This window comes from Triturus cristatus, chromosome 8 (assembly GCF_964204655.1).
Source record: "Triturus cristatus chromosome 8, aTriCri1.1, whole genome shotgun sequence".
Taxonomy (NCBI): Eukaryota; Metazoa; Chordata; class Amphibia; order Caudata; family Salamandridae; genus Triturus; species Triturus cristatus.
In genome coordinates, this window is record NC_140591.1 from 1,647,977,331 (window position 1) to 1,647,996,353 (window position 19,023).

Below are 19,023 nucleotides of genomic sequence, written 5' to 3' on the forward strand. Positions count from 1 at the left end.
ATTTTTAGTTAATGGTATTGTGATGTGTGAATGTGTCTGTGTGCACATTCAAGTCCCCAGTTGTTATAATCATCTGATGTATTTAGTGTATATATCTTTCTGATTTCTTGCAGTGGACGTCCATATTATGTGCTTGTATTTTATTTCATGTATTTTCTTCCATGCATTTAACAGTTGCATTTGTCTACTTATAAGTGTGTTACTATTGTTTGCACAAATATATAAATATATCTTATCTCTATATACATTTGAATGTTGTTCATTTGACATCTGGGAAAGCCTTTATGTTAGAGTGTTGCACAAATAAACCTCATGCCTTATTCTGAGAACAGTCTTTTGATGTGTCTCATTTTATAAGAGTGTAATTCATTTCCTGGTGTTTTTATTGCTTCGCCATGTTTGTGCCTTCGTGTGGGAGGGCAGTATTTTCTATTATTTGGGAGGGCGATGCAATACAGTTTGGCATCACTCTGCAGGATACGAAATTAAATGGGGAAAAATGTTTTCTAAAATGTCAATGTTTCCAGTTGCAAATTTCCTGAAGCCAACTCAGTTATCGGGGTGGGGAGTTTCCTCTAATGCATATTTAACAGATGAGGGGCAAACACAGATGCTCAAATGTTTCCAGAATGTTTCTTTTGAAGGGGAAAACAACTTGGTATTTCAGAGAGAAAGATTTGTCTAATTTTGAATGCATTGCTCAGCATGGATGAAAATTGTATGCAGTTAGAAAGAGAACATAATGAAATACAAAGGGAGTTAGTTAAAGCTAAAGAAATTTCTGATCTCTTACTGTTTGAAAATAAATCATAGAAAAAAGAGTTGCAAATGTACTAGGCAGTGCAAGATCGAAAAACTGTGTGTATGTTGCAGTTCTTATTACCAGAATGTTTAGATAGCCAGAGTGAATCGCCGGCAAAGAATGTGGTTGAAGGAGAGCTGCAGGTGAATTTACAATTCTCACAGGAGGTTTTAATTAATTCTATGGAGGTCTTTCCTCAGCCATACATTAAGAGACTGGAGGAGGATTTGACAACATGGCTTGTACGTTTGTTTGATTTAGAAGCTTCTGAAGTAATGTTGAATCGAGAAAATGTAGCACAGTTTCATGCACTCAGCCTTGACTGTAATGTGCAGGAATATTTCAAAAATTACAGAGAAGATAAACCAATCAGCCTGTTAGAACTAGCGATTGTTGGTTGCAGTTACAAATCAGACTGGTCAGTGAGCGACCAGCCTTGCTTTACACGAAGAGATGCTATCCTGAAAAATGAAATGATGAAAAATGCTATTGTTTAAACATGACTCTGAGTCGGGAGAGAAGCAGCAATGTGTTTCAGACATGTGGCCACTACAGAAAGGAGACATTGAGTTACATATGACAGGTCAGGGGCAGTGTGCCACTTAGAGTATGTGGGAAAAACAAGGAAAGACGAGGGTGCTTTTGGGCTTTGGACTGAAACATTGTCAGATTCTGGAGAGTGGTTTACTCCCTTTGAACAACAGTTGCTAGTGTTTCACTGCACTGTGACAGACACTGGGCAAATATAGCTGTTTGTGTGTTTTTGTGGTTTGAAATTTCTCTAATGCAATGGATGATGAATTCACTTGAGTTATACAGAACGGGTAATGCACAAGAAGCAAATGTAATCATGTGGCACATACAGGCAGAAACTGCAGTTTTGCATGAATAGTTGGTGCAGGTCCCAGTAGAAAATCCAGGAGTGGTGTTTGAGGTGCCTGAGATACACGATTCCCCTGTGAAGTGGAACAAGGAGTTGTGGCAAGAAATTTGGGAAAAGTTAATGCAAAGTACAGCTACTGTGTATCATGTAGACGCTCATTGACCCATACATTTACTAGACAGAAACTTTAATTTCCTTACAGATGAAAAGGCTTAAATCTTTGCGGCAGAGTTGACAACAAAGAATTCTGCATTGGTGGGCACGACTAAGTGCGAGCACTTGGGAGAGAAAGACACTAACAGGTGGGCAGAAATGAATGAATGCATATACCCCTAGACTTATTTAGAATTGTGATTCCAATTTGTCAGTTTGCACAGCTCAGACTAGTCACACAGTTGGTGAGGGGCCAGTTGGAGAAAGGAAAATTACTAGCGCAGATAGGGTAGATGGATTACCTTCGGCTCATGCCAAATTATCAAGGTTGTACTTATTCAGCAGTGTATCTAGAGATAGTCAGGAAAGGGACTGCCCCAGCCCTTCTTCCTAAGAAAGGGGAAGGAGAGTTTGACTCCCCTACCAAAAATCCAGAGGTCAAAGTGTGGGTTGAATTCTCAGATAATTCCCCAGAACTAGCAGAGAACTGTGCAGAGAGAAAAGATAAACTTTTGCCATCAGACCCAAAACAGAAAAAATAGAACGTGTGCTTTTTGAAACAATATTGTTTACAAGAGCAGTGATGCTTGCTTCTTTTTTAGATCATACTGCAAGGTGTTTGTGTACCTGATGTCCCTGTCCTGGGTGTGTGTGCCTTTGTCTGAGTGGGGTCGTGAGGGTGTGGGAACCCCAAACCTCAAAGTGACCACCTGACAGCGCAGACTGACACCGTTGCTGGCATTCTTTGGCTGAATCAACCAGATGAACTTACCTAGCAAAGACGTGTTTTGAATGTGCTTTTATGACAATGAAAGTGAACTGATCCTGAAAGTGAAAATTATGATTCCAAGTGTACTTTTGACTGAAGAGAAAAAAAAAATATGATTTTAATTATAGCAAGAAGGCTGTGTAATTACACAGAACTTATGGAATGGAGAATATTTTTCATTGATTCTTGTATTGCATATACAGAAAAACCTGCCCAGTTTGTAGAAGATTTTGAGGTTCCTTTATTTTAAGCACAGTATATATCTTTAGGCTGCTTCAATAGTAGAAGTTCCAGGGAATGATTGGACACACTGTATTGGGGATCCCATGCTGGGTCAAATGTTGTGTAACCAGCGGTCTGCCTTGCGCCGGATTCGCGACAGTTTGTGCCATGATATAAAGCAAAAAATAAAACAAAACAGGTCTAAAACCTTCTAGAATTCAAGCTTGACAAACCTACAGGAATAGGTGTACCCTACAACTAGAAGAGGCAAAGCTTTCCCACCAAGGACGTATCCGGGAACCGGTAAGGGGGTATTGTGGAAAAGCACTAGCGCTACTCAGGGTTCTCGTGAATAAGTACCAGACCAAACGTTTGTGGCGCCATGTTGCAGGGACTCTGCACAAACACAGAACTATGCATGGGATTATGGGACCTTAGTATGTAGGGACGGAGATATCCTACCACCTTAATACCCATGAACCAGGGATCGACTAGCTTTATTTTCTCACTTGCCCTCCTACTCACTGACAGAGGAACAAGTGCTTAGACACCCCAGAACACAACACTCCTGACTCTCTCAGGAATCACGGTTGCAAGACACACCCTTTCACTCACACTTTTGTACTCGTCCACAATAAGATATGACGGAGACATGAACAAGTTTAAAAATATTTATATTAACTGACATGCTCTAGCATGCAGTATTTGTGCCACATGGCAAAAATATGGTCAGCATAGCAAGTAGTCCATAAATCATAAAAGGAGCTGTCATAATGAGCAACCGCGTAGCCTAACCTCCCTCCCCTTGTATAGAAGCAAGCTGATTTTATATTAGAAGACCCCGTACCTTATTCTATAGATGGTATATCTACATCATAGTTGTTGTCATGCTCTTCTTCCTGAAAAAGTGCTACCTAACCATATATTCCAGTAAGACCAAAGTACATGATCTCAAACAACAGGAGCATCTGTATGTTTTGTCTAGGTGCTAGGGCCTGACCAGAACAGAATAACAAGGGCCTCTGTTGTTCGACCTCGTTCACAATGTTCAGACTAAATCCCAGGAACATGCAAAACGTGAAAAGAATTGTAGGTTCTATGTGAAAGTTTCAGAATAGCACATGCAAAATAAAACTGCAAAACTAGATAATCCCGGTGCACTCAATTATAATTCAAAGTTCAAACATTCATTTTGGCGCCAACTTGTGTCACACGGAGTCCAACCGTGTCTTCGAAATGTAGGCAATATTGTGGGGAGTGTCACCATCCCACTGAACAAGTGCGCGCTGTATCCAATGAAACACGGTGGTTTCTTCACATAATTCAAAGAAATCGAAGTTTTTCCATATATTTGTGGATTATGCATTGGGTGGACATATAAAGTGGAATACTTAATATGATTGATGAAAGTTGATCATGTATACGATGTTCAAGCGTTTAACTAGCTCTTGAAGCACAAATATATGGAAAAACTTTGATTTCTATGAATAAATTGAATTATGCGAAGAAACCACCGTGTTTCATTGGATACAGCGCGCACTTGTTCAGTGGGAAGGTGACACTCCCCACAATATTGCCTACATGCAAAATAAACTCAGGTAGTAACATGCGCAAAGCAGCGGACAGTCTGCATTGAGCTCATGCTAACATAGAGAAGACGACAATGTTCCCATGGGCCATGCGAGAGTACATGGCACACATTTCGGAAACTGACTTAAGTGTGTTTCATTTTTAAATTAGTCATGACAAAGAAGGGTGTATTCTAGATAGTGTTCCAGAAAAAACTTCTCAAAAACAAAATATGAGTGAAAAAAGAAGGGGCAACAATGTGTGGTGACACTAAAAGCAACCTATGCACTCATTAAATGTTGCAATGGTAGAAGCATACTAGCATGATTTGGACAAAATACCCTACTCTTTGATCAAGTGCGAAAGCCAGGATTAGAACCCAGGTGTCTATGTGTGAAGTTCAGCCACTTAGTCACTAGATGACACATCCTCCTCTATGGTGATAGAGAAGAAAAAACAGACACTTCATTGGAAATTAGCACATGCTAATCAATTGTAATGTGGATCAGGGGCGTGGGTACCAGGTTTGACATTTTATATTATCAAGCACCTCTGCTAAAAGAATGGACTCAACTCCAAGGCTGTATTGAAACTGGTACAGTAAGCACCACCGATTCCCAGAACCCCAACCTACTTTTAGAATCGCTGCCTTACTGCATACCACCCTAAAAAGCTCACAGGCCCAGCCATGCCCATCATCACAAGACCTAGAGGCAAGATCTGCACTTTTCAAATACCACATGAATTCACAGCTGGAGCAACTGACTGCAGCTTGTCATCAGTTTACCAATGGCAGAAAGTAGTAAAGGCTGCTTTAAAGTGTCATCTTGTTGACTCTGGAACCTTGGTTACTCTGGGGAGCTCTCCAGTGTCCTGCACAGGGTGTGGATCAACCTATAAAAGACACCACTAAATAAAACAAATGCACTGTTGGGGAAGGTGGCTACCTTTGACATGTGTACAGCCTGAATGAGGAAATGAGGTTTTGCCGGGGTGCATATAAGAAGGAGTCTAGATCTGGATCAAGACGTAATAATGAATTGGTAGGGGATTCTAGGGAGGTGGAATCTAAGGTGCAGGTGGGGGACTGTATTAGAATCAAACTTCCCCACAAAGTTGCTGAGGGGTTGTCAATGTTTGGTCCACCTATAAAAGTTGATGCCATTTCTCGTTATGCTGTGAGAATCAATGGGAAAAGTTGGTGGAGTGTACAAGATTCCAAGACATATGGTAGATAAGATGAACCTACGTTGTTTGTCTGAAGGTGACAGAAGTGATCATTTCATTGATCATTCCTTTGAACCATCAGAACGACGGTGTGATTTGTATATGAGCACAAGAGTAACAGAAAGTGAGGGAAATGATCCTCTCGTTGTACCATTGGAACAACAGTGTGAGCCATGCAAAAGTGGTAGGAAGATGATGCCACCTAAACATTTTGGTTGTTAATTCTCAGGAGGTAGATTGTGCGCATTCAACATTGGAATATACAAAACCTACTCTAAGCATGTTTCTCCCGCTAGGTTTCTCTTCAGTTTTTCTTTAGTTCCTAATTCTTTTTCGCATTATAACTAGATTCTTGTTTTGTGTTATTTTTTCCAGAATATTCTGCATGTGTTATTCTTTTTATTTCCTTTGTTTTTATTTAGAAAGGAAGGAGATGTTGTAACAAGTAATGATTGCATTGCTTACAGCGGTAATGATGCCGTTTCCTAGGTCATCGAATGTTACCATTTGAATGTTCAGTTGTTGCTGTTCATTCTCTCTGGAAGCTGTGTCAATAAATGTAGTGTGCTCTTTACTCACCTGCCTTCGTGTTTGCTACAAATGTCTAGGTCAAGGAAGCAACAATGATACCAACCTGCAGATGAAGCCGACTATGAAGAGAAGAATCGCCACAAGATCCATCAGGTTCCAGAAGTTGCGAAAGTACTGACAATCTGTGCCTTTTAGGTCCTGGACGAACTGCCAAGAAAAATAATATTCTGTTTTAATATTATTAATAAGGTGATCTTTGGATTAGTTTGTATATTTGTAATATTGAACCTTCTTTAATGTTGTAAAGTGCTCCAACATCCATCTGGTATCGCCCTTACCATCAACAACTGCTAATTAATAAATAAAATTTCTGCTCAAAGATATCACGAGAACAATGCTAAGCACCACAAACCCTTGAACCAACCACATGACGAAGGAAGAGGCACTGCACTGGCCTCAGCTGCTTTCCAAGTTTATAGGTGAACCTCCTCTTGCCTAAGTACTCATGGCCAGCCTGGTGGGACACTGACCCGCCTCGGCACCGCTAGCACCATCACACATGCTCCAGCTCTGAGCAGATGGCTCAAAGTCTAAAGGAATCTGCCACGCTCTGGATGACACCAAAAAGATGTATGATGCAGTTAAGGCGGACTCACACTTTCTGCAAAATAATAACAAAGTACAGTATGGAACAAAGAGAAGTAAACTTACCTTGTAAGTCCAAATTGAATTCTAACATAGGCCTTCCTTCTGGTACCACCCGCTACACTGACCTCTTTTGAGAGGGGCTTTACCCAAGCTCAAAATGTGTCATAAAAATGATCTACTTATTTCTATGCAGATAGAACTTATTTTAAAGACCACAGGAAAGGGAATAGTTACTTACCTGTAATCCTGCTTCTCCTCCAGTGGAATCTTCATTATTGTCAAATGCACTGAACAGTCCTGTTGACAAGCAGCATCCCAGAGCACACACAGAAGCCAACAATATAAAACTGTGGGGCAGATTTATGTTGCACTTGCGCCACTTTTGCGCTGCCGTTGCGTCACTTTTGTGACGCAGCAGCGGCGCAAATCCTGCGCCATGGTGCGGGGTATTTACAACGTGACGCAACTGGGAGATGCGTCACGTTGTAAAGCCCTGCGCCACATGTAGGCGTTCCAGGGCAGGTGGGGGCGTTCCGGCGCAGGAACGCCTCCTAAAAGTGGCTGAGTGAAATCTACAAGATTTCACTCAGTCACTTTTAGGCCCATGCTGCGTCAAAACCCTGCGCCTGCTTGAAGCAGGCGTAAGGATTGACACAGCATTGTACAGATAGGGCCCCCCAGAGCATTGCTGGAGCTGCGTCGCGCTTGCGACACAACTCCAGCAATGCGCCACTTTTACGGCACAGATGCGTCACGCATCTGTGCCGTTTTTGCCCCATGGTGCGCCACATTATAAATGCGGCGCATCCATGGTGGCGCAGCTGTGGCGCATAATAATTGGCGCATCCCTGCTGATATGCAGGGATGCGCCAGTTAACATAAATCTACCCCAAAGTGTCTTTCACAACCTATTGAAATTGTTTTCTTTAAAAAGCCAATGCCCGAAACAGAAGAATATGGTACCACTAAAGGGGTAAGCCTATATACGTTCTAGAGCTGAGGCTAAATTACAACCTTATATAGAAAGGGGAAGCTCTAGCAGGATAAATTCAATACCAATATCATAGTCACACAATAACACATTAATTGTTTTAGGGATCAAAACAAAAAAGAAGTATTTCAACATTTTACTTTACATATTGTTATGTTGTATATAAACCAGGACACTTATTATGCAAGGTGAGCCAAATCCCATAGGAATACTGAGATTCAGTATATTGAATTAGATGTAGGCGACCCTAGTTCTTCCCAAACCGCCTTTCGCATTAGGGGCTCCAACTGGGGCTCAGTACACTTTCAACTCGTAATTTGTTTACCTGATTATAATTTGCACATTTGCTATTGACCAATGCAATTGACAGTGCCTGCATCGATACATGCCCTTGAATGCAGTCCTGAAGAGGCCAGAATTTTAAGGCTGAAAATGCGTGGATCCTTTACACCAGGAGTCCGCTGTATAAAGATTTTCAAATCAAAATGAAAAACAACTTCTCCACAGACCTCCTCTCAAACTTTACAGAGACATTTTTAATCATCTTTTTTAAAGACCAGGTCTTCCACATAGTTCCTTTATCCTCAGGCGTTCTACCTGGAGACGGTACTCAGATTCCCAAATAACTGGATCGGACCGTCTACTCCACTATACTGTATCTCAGTAAGGATTGCTCCTAATGTATATATGTTTCAAAAGAAAGCATGTTTCTGTGAATATATTCTATTTGCAGATTTGTGTAGAAAAACCAAGCTAATAACAAAGGTTTAATCTTCTTCCCCGTGGGATTTGGTTCGCCCTGCAGAGTATCAAATGAACAAGTTACTTACCTTCCATAATACATTATCTGGTAGACGCAGGATCTAGCCGCAGATTTGTTTTGTGCTTTTATGACTTTTTTTACTGTGCTCCTGTCCACAGTTATTGTGAGGTTGAACGGCATGAGTTTGGATCCCATTAAGGGTGTGGATAGTTTTATATTAATTTTGTTGGTTGGCTTCTGACTCAGATTTGTCATAATAACATGGATATTTTATTCCCAAGGTTTTTATGTCTTACGACTTTACTTACCTGAGGTTCCTTCCACCAGAATGTATGTGATGGGAGAGAACGTTATTGCTCATCTACATCGTTATGAATGTCCGGTCTTTTTCCCTTGGTCTAGACTCGTTTTGGTCTAGTAAGACACTTTTAACGGTTTCAGTTTGCAGACCCTCCTCCGGTAATGGTATGACTTTGGTTTCTGATTCTAAAGTAAGGAATCTATGGCTAGATATCTCTTTTAGTGCAGAAAACTACTCTGTCTCTATATAATTGGAAGAAAGATTCTTCCAAGTTTAAAGCCTGGAGCTCATTAACATGCACAATTACAAACAAAAAATGCCACCTTCCAAGAAAGAAATTGAAGGGAGCATGAGTGTAAGGGTTCAAATGGGATGCTTATGAGTCTTGTGAGCATGACATTGAGGTTCCAGGAAGGTTTGGGTGGAACCCATGGTAGAATAATGTGTTTAAGCCGTCCATGTAGGTTTTAATCACTGGGACCTTGAATGAAGAAAGGAGTTTTCTATTTTGGAGATAGGCAGCCATTGCAGAGAGATGTAATCATATAGATTATTATTATTCCGAAGTTTTATATAGCGCTGGCCAGACCCGAGGGTATCGGAGCGCTTTACAACAGTCGTTCTGCAAAAGATCACAAAATACAATAATAGTAAATAACATGGACGGAGAGTTTTAGCGGATTGTGTAACCAAGGGGAAATGAAGACTCGGAATGCCTTCAACGAGTGGCATAGTCTTGGGTAGAGCTCCTCTTCCAAGGAGTAGTGTTATCAGCGCTTCTGCTGCTCCAGTCCCTTCGCTGGGGAATGATTTAGGAAAACATTTTTGAGCAGACCTTTGAATTTTCAAAAGGATGGGATAGTTCTGATGCGGGGGGGAATAGAGTTCCAGATTTTGGGCGTGTTACCCGCGAAGGACCGGGCCGCAGTTTTTGTTTGCGAGCCTTCAGCAGGATGAGTAGTAGTGTGTTCGAGCTCCTGAGGGTTCTGGTCTGGCCAGCTTTTTTGAGTTTGGAGGCCAGGTACTCAGGTTTGCCTGTGTGAACGGCTTTGTGCGTGAGGCAGGCTGTTCTGAAACTAGCATGCATTTCAACTGGGAGCCATTTTAGTTCTCTGAGTGCGGGTCAGATGTGGTTGAATTTCTTCACTCCTGTGACCATTCTAGCTGCTGCTTTGAGAGTTGTTTTGAGGGGAGCGAGGTGAGACTGATGTACCTGTGAGGGCTGCTTTTCCATAGTCTAATCTAGACAACACCAGTGCTTGAGTGGCTTGTTAGAGGTCATTTAGCAGGATGAAAAGTTTTATTTTGTTCAGTAGCTTCAGGTTAAGGAAGGCGCTCTTGGCGGAGTTCTTAATGTGTTTGGTCATGCCCAGGTTCCGGTCTAGAGTGATACCTAGGGATTTTACAGGGTCCGCCAGGGTGCGGTTGCAATTGAGCGCATTGATCGCTTTTAGCAATTCCGTAATTTGGGGGTTCTCTTATTTGCTAGAGGAACAAGGTACTTACCTTCGGTAACGATGTATCTGTAAGAAACATTAGTTAGTTAGATTCCTCACCTTAGAATATCCCCAGGCGTCAGACTGGATCCGGAAGATTTTTGTAGCAATACCCCTTGCGCGTCGCTAGGCGTCGTCTGCGGCTCCGCGTCCGTCGTTGGCGTCGTGCGCTGGAATGACGTCGTCGGAGTACTTAGACGCCGCCCTCGCGCGCTGACGTCAGTTCTTGTACACAGCTTTCCGTGCCAGGAATGCAGAGCCATGCAAGAGACCGACACTGGTGCCAAAAAAGTCTAGGGGCCTGAAAAGGATAACCTTAACCCTAGATGTCGGTTCGCAGAACGGGGAGGATGGGTGGGTCGGTGAGGAATCTAACTAACTAATGTTTCTTACAGATACATCGTTACCGAAGGTAAGTAACTTGTTCATCTGAAAGAAACACGTTAGTTAGATTCCTCACCTTAGAATAGATACCCAAGCAATACCAACCCCGGTGGTGGGTCTGCGAACCAAGATCACACCAGAAAGTCCTGAGGACAGAACGGCCAAAGAAGCCATCCCTCCGGACTTGGCTGTCTAGGCAATAATGCCGGGCAAACGTGTGTAGCGAAGCCCACGTTGCCGCCTGACAGATGTCCTGCAACGGGACTCCCCGTCCCAAAGCAGTAGTAGCCGCTGTGGCCCGAGTAGAATGGGCTCGCAGCCCAACAGGAAGGTCATTTTTTGCCAAGGAATAACAGATTTTTATACACAAAACGACCCACAAGGAGATGGTCCGTTTGTGCACAGCTTTCCCCTTCTTAGCACCCACGTATCCAACGAAAAGTTGGTCGTCCACTTGGAACGGTCCAAATAAAAGGAGAGCACACATTTTGGGTCCAGACGGTGGAGCCTCTCTTCCTCTTTGGAAGGATGCGGAGGCGGAAAGAAGGTGGGCAAGGTGACAGATTGCCCAAGATGAAAGGGGGTCACCACTTTCGGTAGAAAGGAAGGACGAGGCCGAAGGACAACCTTGTCCGGATGAACAGATAGAAAAGGAGGCTTGGACGATAAAGCCTGGAGCTCACTCACCCGTCTGGCCGAGGTGATGGCTACCAGGAAAGCAGTCTTAAGAGTCAGAAGACGAAGAGGACAATTGTGAAGAGGCTCAAAGGGAGCGCACATCAGAAATGTGAGAACAAGATTCAAGTCCCACTGAGGCATTACGAAAGGAACAGGAGGGAACGTGTGAGTAATGCCTTTAAGAAAGCGTGATACAACAGGGGACTTGAAAAGAGAAGGCTGATCAGGAAGCCGTAAGAAGGCAGAGATGGCAGCAAGATAACCTTTCAAGGTGCCCAAGGCAGAGCTCTGTTGGGCCAAAGAAAGAAGAAAGAGGAGAACCTCAGAAAGAGGGGCGGAAAGGGGATCCACAGCTTTTGCTGTGCACCAGGCCACAAATTTGTTCCACCGGCAGGCGTATACCGTCTTTGTGGAGGGACGCCTGGCTGCCAGAATGATATCTCAGACTTCAGGAGGCAAGTCAAATGGCATCAACTGCCGCCGCTCAATCTCCACGCATGGAGTTGGAGGCTGGACAGGTTCGGATGGAGGACCGTACCCTGCTGCTGCGACAGAAGATCCTCCCGAAGGGGCAGACGTATCGGAGGATCGGTCAACATACTGAGTAGCCCGGGATACCAGACTCTTCGTGCCCAATCCGGAGCCACCAAGATGACTTGGGCCCGGTCGTACCTGATCTTCTTCAGCACTCTGGGCAGAGGTGGTATAGGCGGAAAGGTGTACAACAGACCGCAACTCCACTCGCGACGAAAAGCGTCGCCGAGCGAGTGCCGCCTTGGAAATTCCAATGCGCAGAACTGCTGACATTGCGCGTTCTCTTCGGTGGCAAATAGATCTAACCAAGGCTCTCCCCACTGCTGAAAGAGGCCTTGCGCCACCTCCGAGTGCAGACGCCATTCGTGATCCATCATGCACCGGCGGCTGAGTTTGTCTGCTCTGGCGTTCAGAGAGCCCGCCAGATGTTGAACCACTAGGGTGACGCCCTGGTGTTCCAGCCATGTCCAGAGGCGCAGAGCCTCCTGACAAAGGGTCCACGACCCCACCCCGCCCTGTTTGTTGCAATACCACATGGCGGTGGTGTTGTCTGTGAACATCTGCACGACACTTCCCCTGACAGAGGGAAGGAAGGCTTTCAGTGCAAGTTGGATCGCTCGCAGCTCCAACAAGTTGATGTGGAGGCGAGACTCCGCCGGAGACCAGAGGCCTCTGATCTCCGCCTCCCCCATATGGCCACCCCATCCCAGGAGGGACGCATCCGTCACTACGACATGCTCCGGTAGGGGTAGGGAGAGGCTCTTGCCCGTGACCCAATCGAGGTCTGTGAGCCACCACTGCAACTGCTGTGCAGTGCCCTCCGAGATCAAGACATGGTCGGACAGGTTGCCGTGATGCTGGGCCCACTGAAACTTCAGGTCCCACTGCAGAGCCCGCATGCGCCGCCTGGCGTGATGCACTAGTTGGATGCAGGAGGCCATCAGCCCCAGAAGCCGCAACACTAGCCTGATCGAAACCCAGGATAGAGGCCGAAAGATGGAAATCAGGGCCTGTATATCCCGGACCCGCTGTTCCGGTGGAACTGCGCTGAATCGAGAACCGCTCCGATGAAGAGGAGCTTCTGAGAGGGGCTCAGGTGTGACTTCGGCATGTTGATGGAAAACCCCAACAAATGGAGGAGATCCGCCGTAGTCTGGAGGTGGGAGACGACTGCCTGGGGCGAGCCCGCCTTCAACAACCAGTCGTCGAGATAGGGGAAGACTGGAACCCCTGATCGGCGCAGATGAGCTGCGACCACCGCCATCACTTTCGTGAACACCCGAGGGGCACTGGTAAGGCCGAAGGGGAGCACGGTGAACTGAAAGTGCTCCTGACCCACCGTGAACCGCAGGTAACGCCGGTGGGCCGGCAGGACGGGGATGTGGAAATATGCGTCCTGCAAGTCCAACGCTACCATCCAGTCTCCAGGGTCTAGGGCAGCTAGAACCTGAGCCAAAGTCAACATTTTGAACCGTTCCTTCCGGAGGAAGGCATTGACATTCCGGAGGTCCAAGATAGGGCGTAGGCCCCCTTTGCCCTTCTTGGAAACCAGAAAGTAGTGGGAATAACAACCACGACCTACTTCTGGGCTTGGAACGCGCTCGACGGCCTCTTTGGCCAAGAGGGCCGAAACTTCCTCTCGCATAAGATTCAAATGATCCTCCGAGATACGGTGGTGCTGCGGTGGCATGGCTGGAGGGGTCGTCTCGAAAGGGAGGGAGTAGCCCCTTCGGACGATTTGCAGCACCCACCTGTCCGACGTGATGATACGCCAGTGGAGCAGGTGATGGCGAACTCTGCCTCCCACTGGCGACGAATGGGCCTGAAAGCTCGGACTAGGAAGGCTTTGAGGCGGATGCTGCCGTGGCGGATGTGGACTGTCCGCGTTGTCCTCCAGTTCCGCCGCGGCGGAAACCACGTCCGCGACCGCGTGCAGGTTGGTTCTGCGGCCGGTGGCTAGGCGGACATGAGGAGGCGCCCCTTCCTTGGCCACGAAAGGAGCGAAAAGCGGAAGTTTGTGGTCGCGGGGCCGAGAGGCCCAAGGACTTGGCCGTAGCCCGGAAGTCCTTAAAGCGAACCAGCGCACTGTCCGCTTTCTCGTTAAAAAGGCGAGTGCCATCAAAGGGCATGTCCATGAGAGTGCTCTGGACATCCCCTGAAAAGGACGTGGACCGCAGCCAGGCGTGACGTCTAAGCGCCACTGTGGTAGAAATCGCCCTACCCAGCGAGTCCGTAGTGTCAAGTCCACATCGGATTGCATGGCGCGCTGCATCCCTCCCATCGGCCAGAGCCTGGGAAAGGCGTGTCCGGGCCTCCTCCGGACACAGGGGCAGCACGTCCTCCACCGCATCCCACAGAGAGTGGGAATAACGGTCCAAGAGACAGGCGGTGATTAAAGACCGCAGGCCCAAGCTGAGTGAGGAGAACAGCTTCTTACCAAACTGTTCCAGTCTCTTGGAGTCCCGGTCCGGAGGAGTGGACGGGAAGGAGGATTGGGAGGTAGAGGCCTGGATGACCAGACTCTCGGGGGTGGGGTGTTGCGACAGAAAACTGGGGTCGCCCGGAGCAGGGCGGTGGCGCTTGGCAACGTTCCTATCCACAGGAGGGACTGTGGCGGGCTTGGACCAGGTGCCCTTAAGAACGTCAATGAGGGCCTCATTGAATTGCAGCAGAGGCTCAGTGGAGCTTGCTGCAGACTGAAGCACCTCGGTGAGGATGTTAGTCCTCACCGCCACTGCAGGCAGCTCGAGCCCAAGGGCTTCCGCCACCTTGCGCAGCACCACAGAAAAGGCTGCACCTTCCTCCGAAGCCACAGTCGGAGGAGAGATGAATCCAGTGTCCGGTGAGGTATCCAGACCACTGGCCTCCCACAGTTCATCTGCCCAGTCCTGTGAAAGTTGACCCTGGCGGGTCAGAGGGTGCTCAGACCCCTCCCAGTCGCCCCCGTCATCCGATTCCTGGTATACAGGAGGAATAATCGGAGCCGGACAATAGACAAATTGTGTGCCTAGCGGCGCCGGATGCGGCGTCGATGGACGCCGCACCGGCGCCGGGTCCGGACAGGGGCTGAACCGGGGAACGACGTCGACCGGAGTCAGCGTCGGAGGTGGCACCGGTGTCAACGCCGGCGGACGAGGCGTGACGAGGTCGACCGGCGTCGACGGGGGCCCAGCCCTGGGCCCCTCGGGGTCCTGCAGCGTCGGGGCCGGAGCCTCCGATGGCGCCGAGACCGGAGCCGTCAGCGCGCAAGGACGCCCAGTCGAGTCCGCGGGGCCCGAAGGCACGCCAGCGGGCGTCGACGGCGGGGCCAGGCTCCTCATGGCCGAGAGGAAGGCACTGACCTCCGCCGGCATCGCGTCAGTCCCAGGGACCGGCGGGTATGGGGACTTGCGCGGCGCCTGCGGCTCCAACGGAGCCGCGGGGGTGGAACCACCCTGACCCTCGGCCGAGTCGCGCAACCGACGAGGGGAGTCCGAAGAGCGGTGTCACCTCTTGGACTTCTTGGATCGCTTGGACTTACCCGAAGAGCCAGACGATCGATGGTGACGACTGCGGCTCCGCGACCGATCCTTGGACCTCCTCCTGGACCGGGATCGAGAGGGGTGCGGAGCCGAGTGGCGGAGCTCGAGAAGCTTACGGGACCGCTCCCGCCTAGCTTTCGAGGTCAGGTCCATACAATCGGAACATGACTCTGCGTCGTGGTCGTGGCCCAAACAATACAGGCACCGGCGGTGATGATCCGTCACCGACATCAGTCGGTGACAGTCGTTGCAGGCCTTGAAACCAGGCATCCTACCGGCACCAGGTCGAAGACAATGACCAAAAGAGTCAAAAAGATTTAGTTAAAAATTGACTAAAAGGGGTAGCTCTCCCGGATCGCCGCTTACTGGCGCGGAAAAAAGAAGAACTGACGTCAGCGCGTGAGGGCGGCGTCTAAGTACTCCGACGACGTCATTCCGGCGCACGACGCCAACGACGGACACGGAGCCGCAGACGACGCCTAGCGACGCGCAAGGGGTATTGCTACAAAAATCTTCCGGATCCAGTCTGACGCCTGGGGATATTCTAAGGTGAGGAATCTAACTAACGTGTTTCTTTCAGATATGAGGAGTATTTCAGTTTTGTCCTGAATGAGTTTTAGGTGGTTACTTGAAAGCCAGTGTTGAACTTCCCTGAGTGTGTCATTGAGTCTCTGAATGTCTTCAATGGAGGTGGTTTCGAGATAGATCTGTGTGTCATCTGCATAAAGATGGAAGGGGATGTTGCTTTTTTGAGAAGGATTGAGAGATTCCATGTGAATGTTGAAAAGTTGCGGGGAGAGCACTGAACCTTGGGGGACTCCCCTGCTGACAGGGTGTAGGTTGGATGCAAAGTTTTTGATTTTTATTCTTTAGGTGCGGTAATGGAGGAAGGAGGAGAACCAGTGTAGTACCACCTCTTCAACATCTGCCCTTTCTTGAAGCACCTTAACGAGCAGTTTGTGGTCGACCGTTTCAAAAGCTGCCGATGGGTCTAAGAGAACGATAAGGCAGCATTTGTCTGCATCAAGTGATTTGTGGCTATCATCAATGACGTTGAGGATCGCGGTTTAAGTGCTGCAGCCTTTTCTGCTACCCGATTGGTGGGAATCGAGGAGGTTGATGCTATCCAAGTGCTGAGTTAGTTGCACGAGCACACATTTTTCCGGGGTTTTGGATAGGAGAGGTAAGTTAGAGACTGGTCTGAAATTATTCATGTCTTTTGTGTCTAGGCCAGGTTTTTTTTAGCAGTGGCGTGACTTGACCGACTTTGAGGCAGTCAGGAACGACTCCGGTTCTCAGGGAGCTGTTTATGATCTTGCACCAGTGTGGAGCGAGGGAGAATTTCAGCTTTTTGGTCAGTTGTGAGGGTAGAGGATCTAGAGCGTGGGAGGAGGGATTGGATGTGGTGATCAGTTTGACTAGCTCTGCTTCATGTATCAGGGTGAAAATTTCCAGGGATTTGTAGGGGGCTTGGATGCGTTGTCGATTGTCCCAAGCAAGATGCTCTTGTGGGAGGGGGTGATGTTGAAGTCCATTGAGAGCTCAATCTTGTTTATCTTGTCCTCAAAGAAGTTGGCGAAGTTGTCGCAGAGCTCTTTGGAAGCCTGCATTGAGGAGGTAGTAGGCTTGGAGGTTTGCTGTCTGATGATGTTAAAGAGCTCCCTGGGCCTGTTTTTTGCGTTGTCTAGCGTGGTGCAGAAAAACAAGGTTTTTTCATTCTGGATGTGTTTGTTCTACTTCCTGCGAGCTGCTTTGAGTTGCTCCCGGAGGATAGCGGAAGGGTTGTTTTTCCAGAGTCTCTCTGTGGCTCTTAGTTGTCTCCTTTCTGAGTTGATGTCAGTGTTAAACCATGATCTTGATGGGATATTTCAGTTTTTTTTTCATTTCCGGGGTGCTATTTGATCAAGAATGGACATCATATTCGAGTTGTAGTGCGAGGTGAGTTCAGTTGTGGTAAGGAGATCAGAGGCGATGGGAAGGATCGAGCTTATCCTTTCCTCTAGGTTGGCTAGGGGAATCTGGGTTAGATTTCTAGACCATTTGGGGGGGAGTCTTGTGAGGGGGGCTGGAAAAGAACCTTTTGGTTGATGTGGAATAGGATGTTGTGGTGGTTGGACCAGTCCACGGGGAGGATGTGGTCGATCGTAACGGCGTCACGATGAGCGGTAATGGCATCTAAGGTTGCTCCTTTATTGTGCGTTTCTACTGCACAGAGTTGGGAAAGATTATTGTCCTGGAGGAGATTGTTTAGGGTTTGAATTAGCGGGTTGTTAGTATCATTCCACCGTAGGTTGAGGTCTCCGAGAATTAGGTTGTTTGATTCACCGAGTGATCAGTGAGCAATCAGGTCGGAGAGGTGTTCCCCGAATGCAGAGGTGTTGCCTGGGGGATGGTATAGAAGATGGCAGAGTATTGCTCCATTGTCATTTGTCTTGATGTTGGCGGTAAGACATTCAATGGTGCTGTAATTGAAGGTGTTCACTTCCATAATGGCAATGTTGTTCTCATGTATGATTGCTATACCTCCACCACTTTGATCTTTTCTGCCCTTGTTGGTGATAGTGTAGCCTGGGGGCACCAACACATCAAGGATTGGAGCGGAGAGCTCATTAAGCCAAGTCTCAGTGATGAACACAATGTCAATGTCATGGGAGAGGATGGTTTCTGCTCATTCTGTTGCATGTTTGGAGGCTTATATGCAATTAGTGAGCATGCAATTGGTAGAGGACCCCACTTTGTTGTGTTTCTTTACGAGGGGGGCCCTGGGTAGGGTAATGAGGAAGGCTGGTGGTCTTGAGGAATTCAGGGGGCAGAGATCCCTTCCGAAACCGGTGATCACTTGGATCTTGGATTTAGGGGAGGCTGTGGGGGGAGAGTTGTATGTTAAAGATAGCTCCGCCGCTTCTTTTGCAGACATAGCGACTTTAGTTCTTCTGGGTCTTTGTGCTCGGTTCTAGATGTGAGCTATAACCTAGCCTTTTGTAAGGGAAGTAGGTAGCAGAAAATGTATTATTCTGTGGCTTTGAAAGGGTCAATTTGCTTTAAATGACAGTAGCAGACAAAGCTTTTCCACTTTGCTGCATAGCAAGGTCTAGTGGTAGGGCTATGGGCTTCCTTAAGAATGTCCATACTTTCTGGTGGCAAATTGAGGTAACCAAACTATGACCTCGGAAGCCAAATTGCTAGGTTTAGAGTTTTGGGATCTGGGTTCCTGATTTCTCCATAGTTCTGATTGAGAAGATCCAGCCTGTTAGGAAACTTCTTGTGGGGAATATAGAGAGGTCTACAAGTGTTGTGAACCAGGGTTGACGAGCCCAGATCATTGTAAGATATGTCTGCCTGAGCTTCTGAACCAGAAATGGAAGGAGAGGGAGAGGTGGAAATGCATAGGCAAATATCCCTTACCAACTTACCCCTAGTGTGTTGCCCTTGGGTAGTGGGTGAGGGTACATGAAAGCAAAGGTAAAGTATTCTGCATTTTCTGGGGTTGCAAAAAGGTGTATGTGAGGGAACCTCACCTCTGGAAACTTGGGAGGAGGACTTGAGGGTGG

The 19,023-nt window shown here is 47.3% G+C and overlaps 1 protein-coding gene across 1 annotated transcript in view; it reads right to left on the minus strand.

Moving 5' to 3' along the window:
* The window catches only part of LOC146808487 (transient receptor potential cation channel subfamily M member 2-like), a 1,974,138-nt gene that overhangs the window by 925,474 nt on the left and 1,029,641 nt on the right, over positions 1–19,023 (minus strand). The window contains exon 19 of the mRNA XM_085623577.1: positions 6,260–6,363. Coding sequence (XP_085479703.1) covers positions 6,260–6,363 — 104 coding nt within the window. The remainder of the gene's footprint in view (positions 1–6,259; positions 6,364–19,023) is intronic.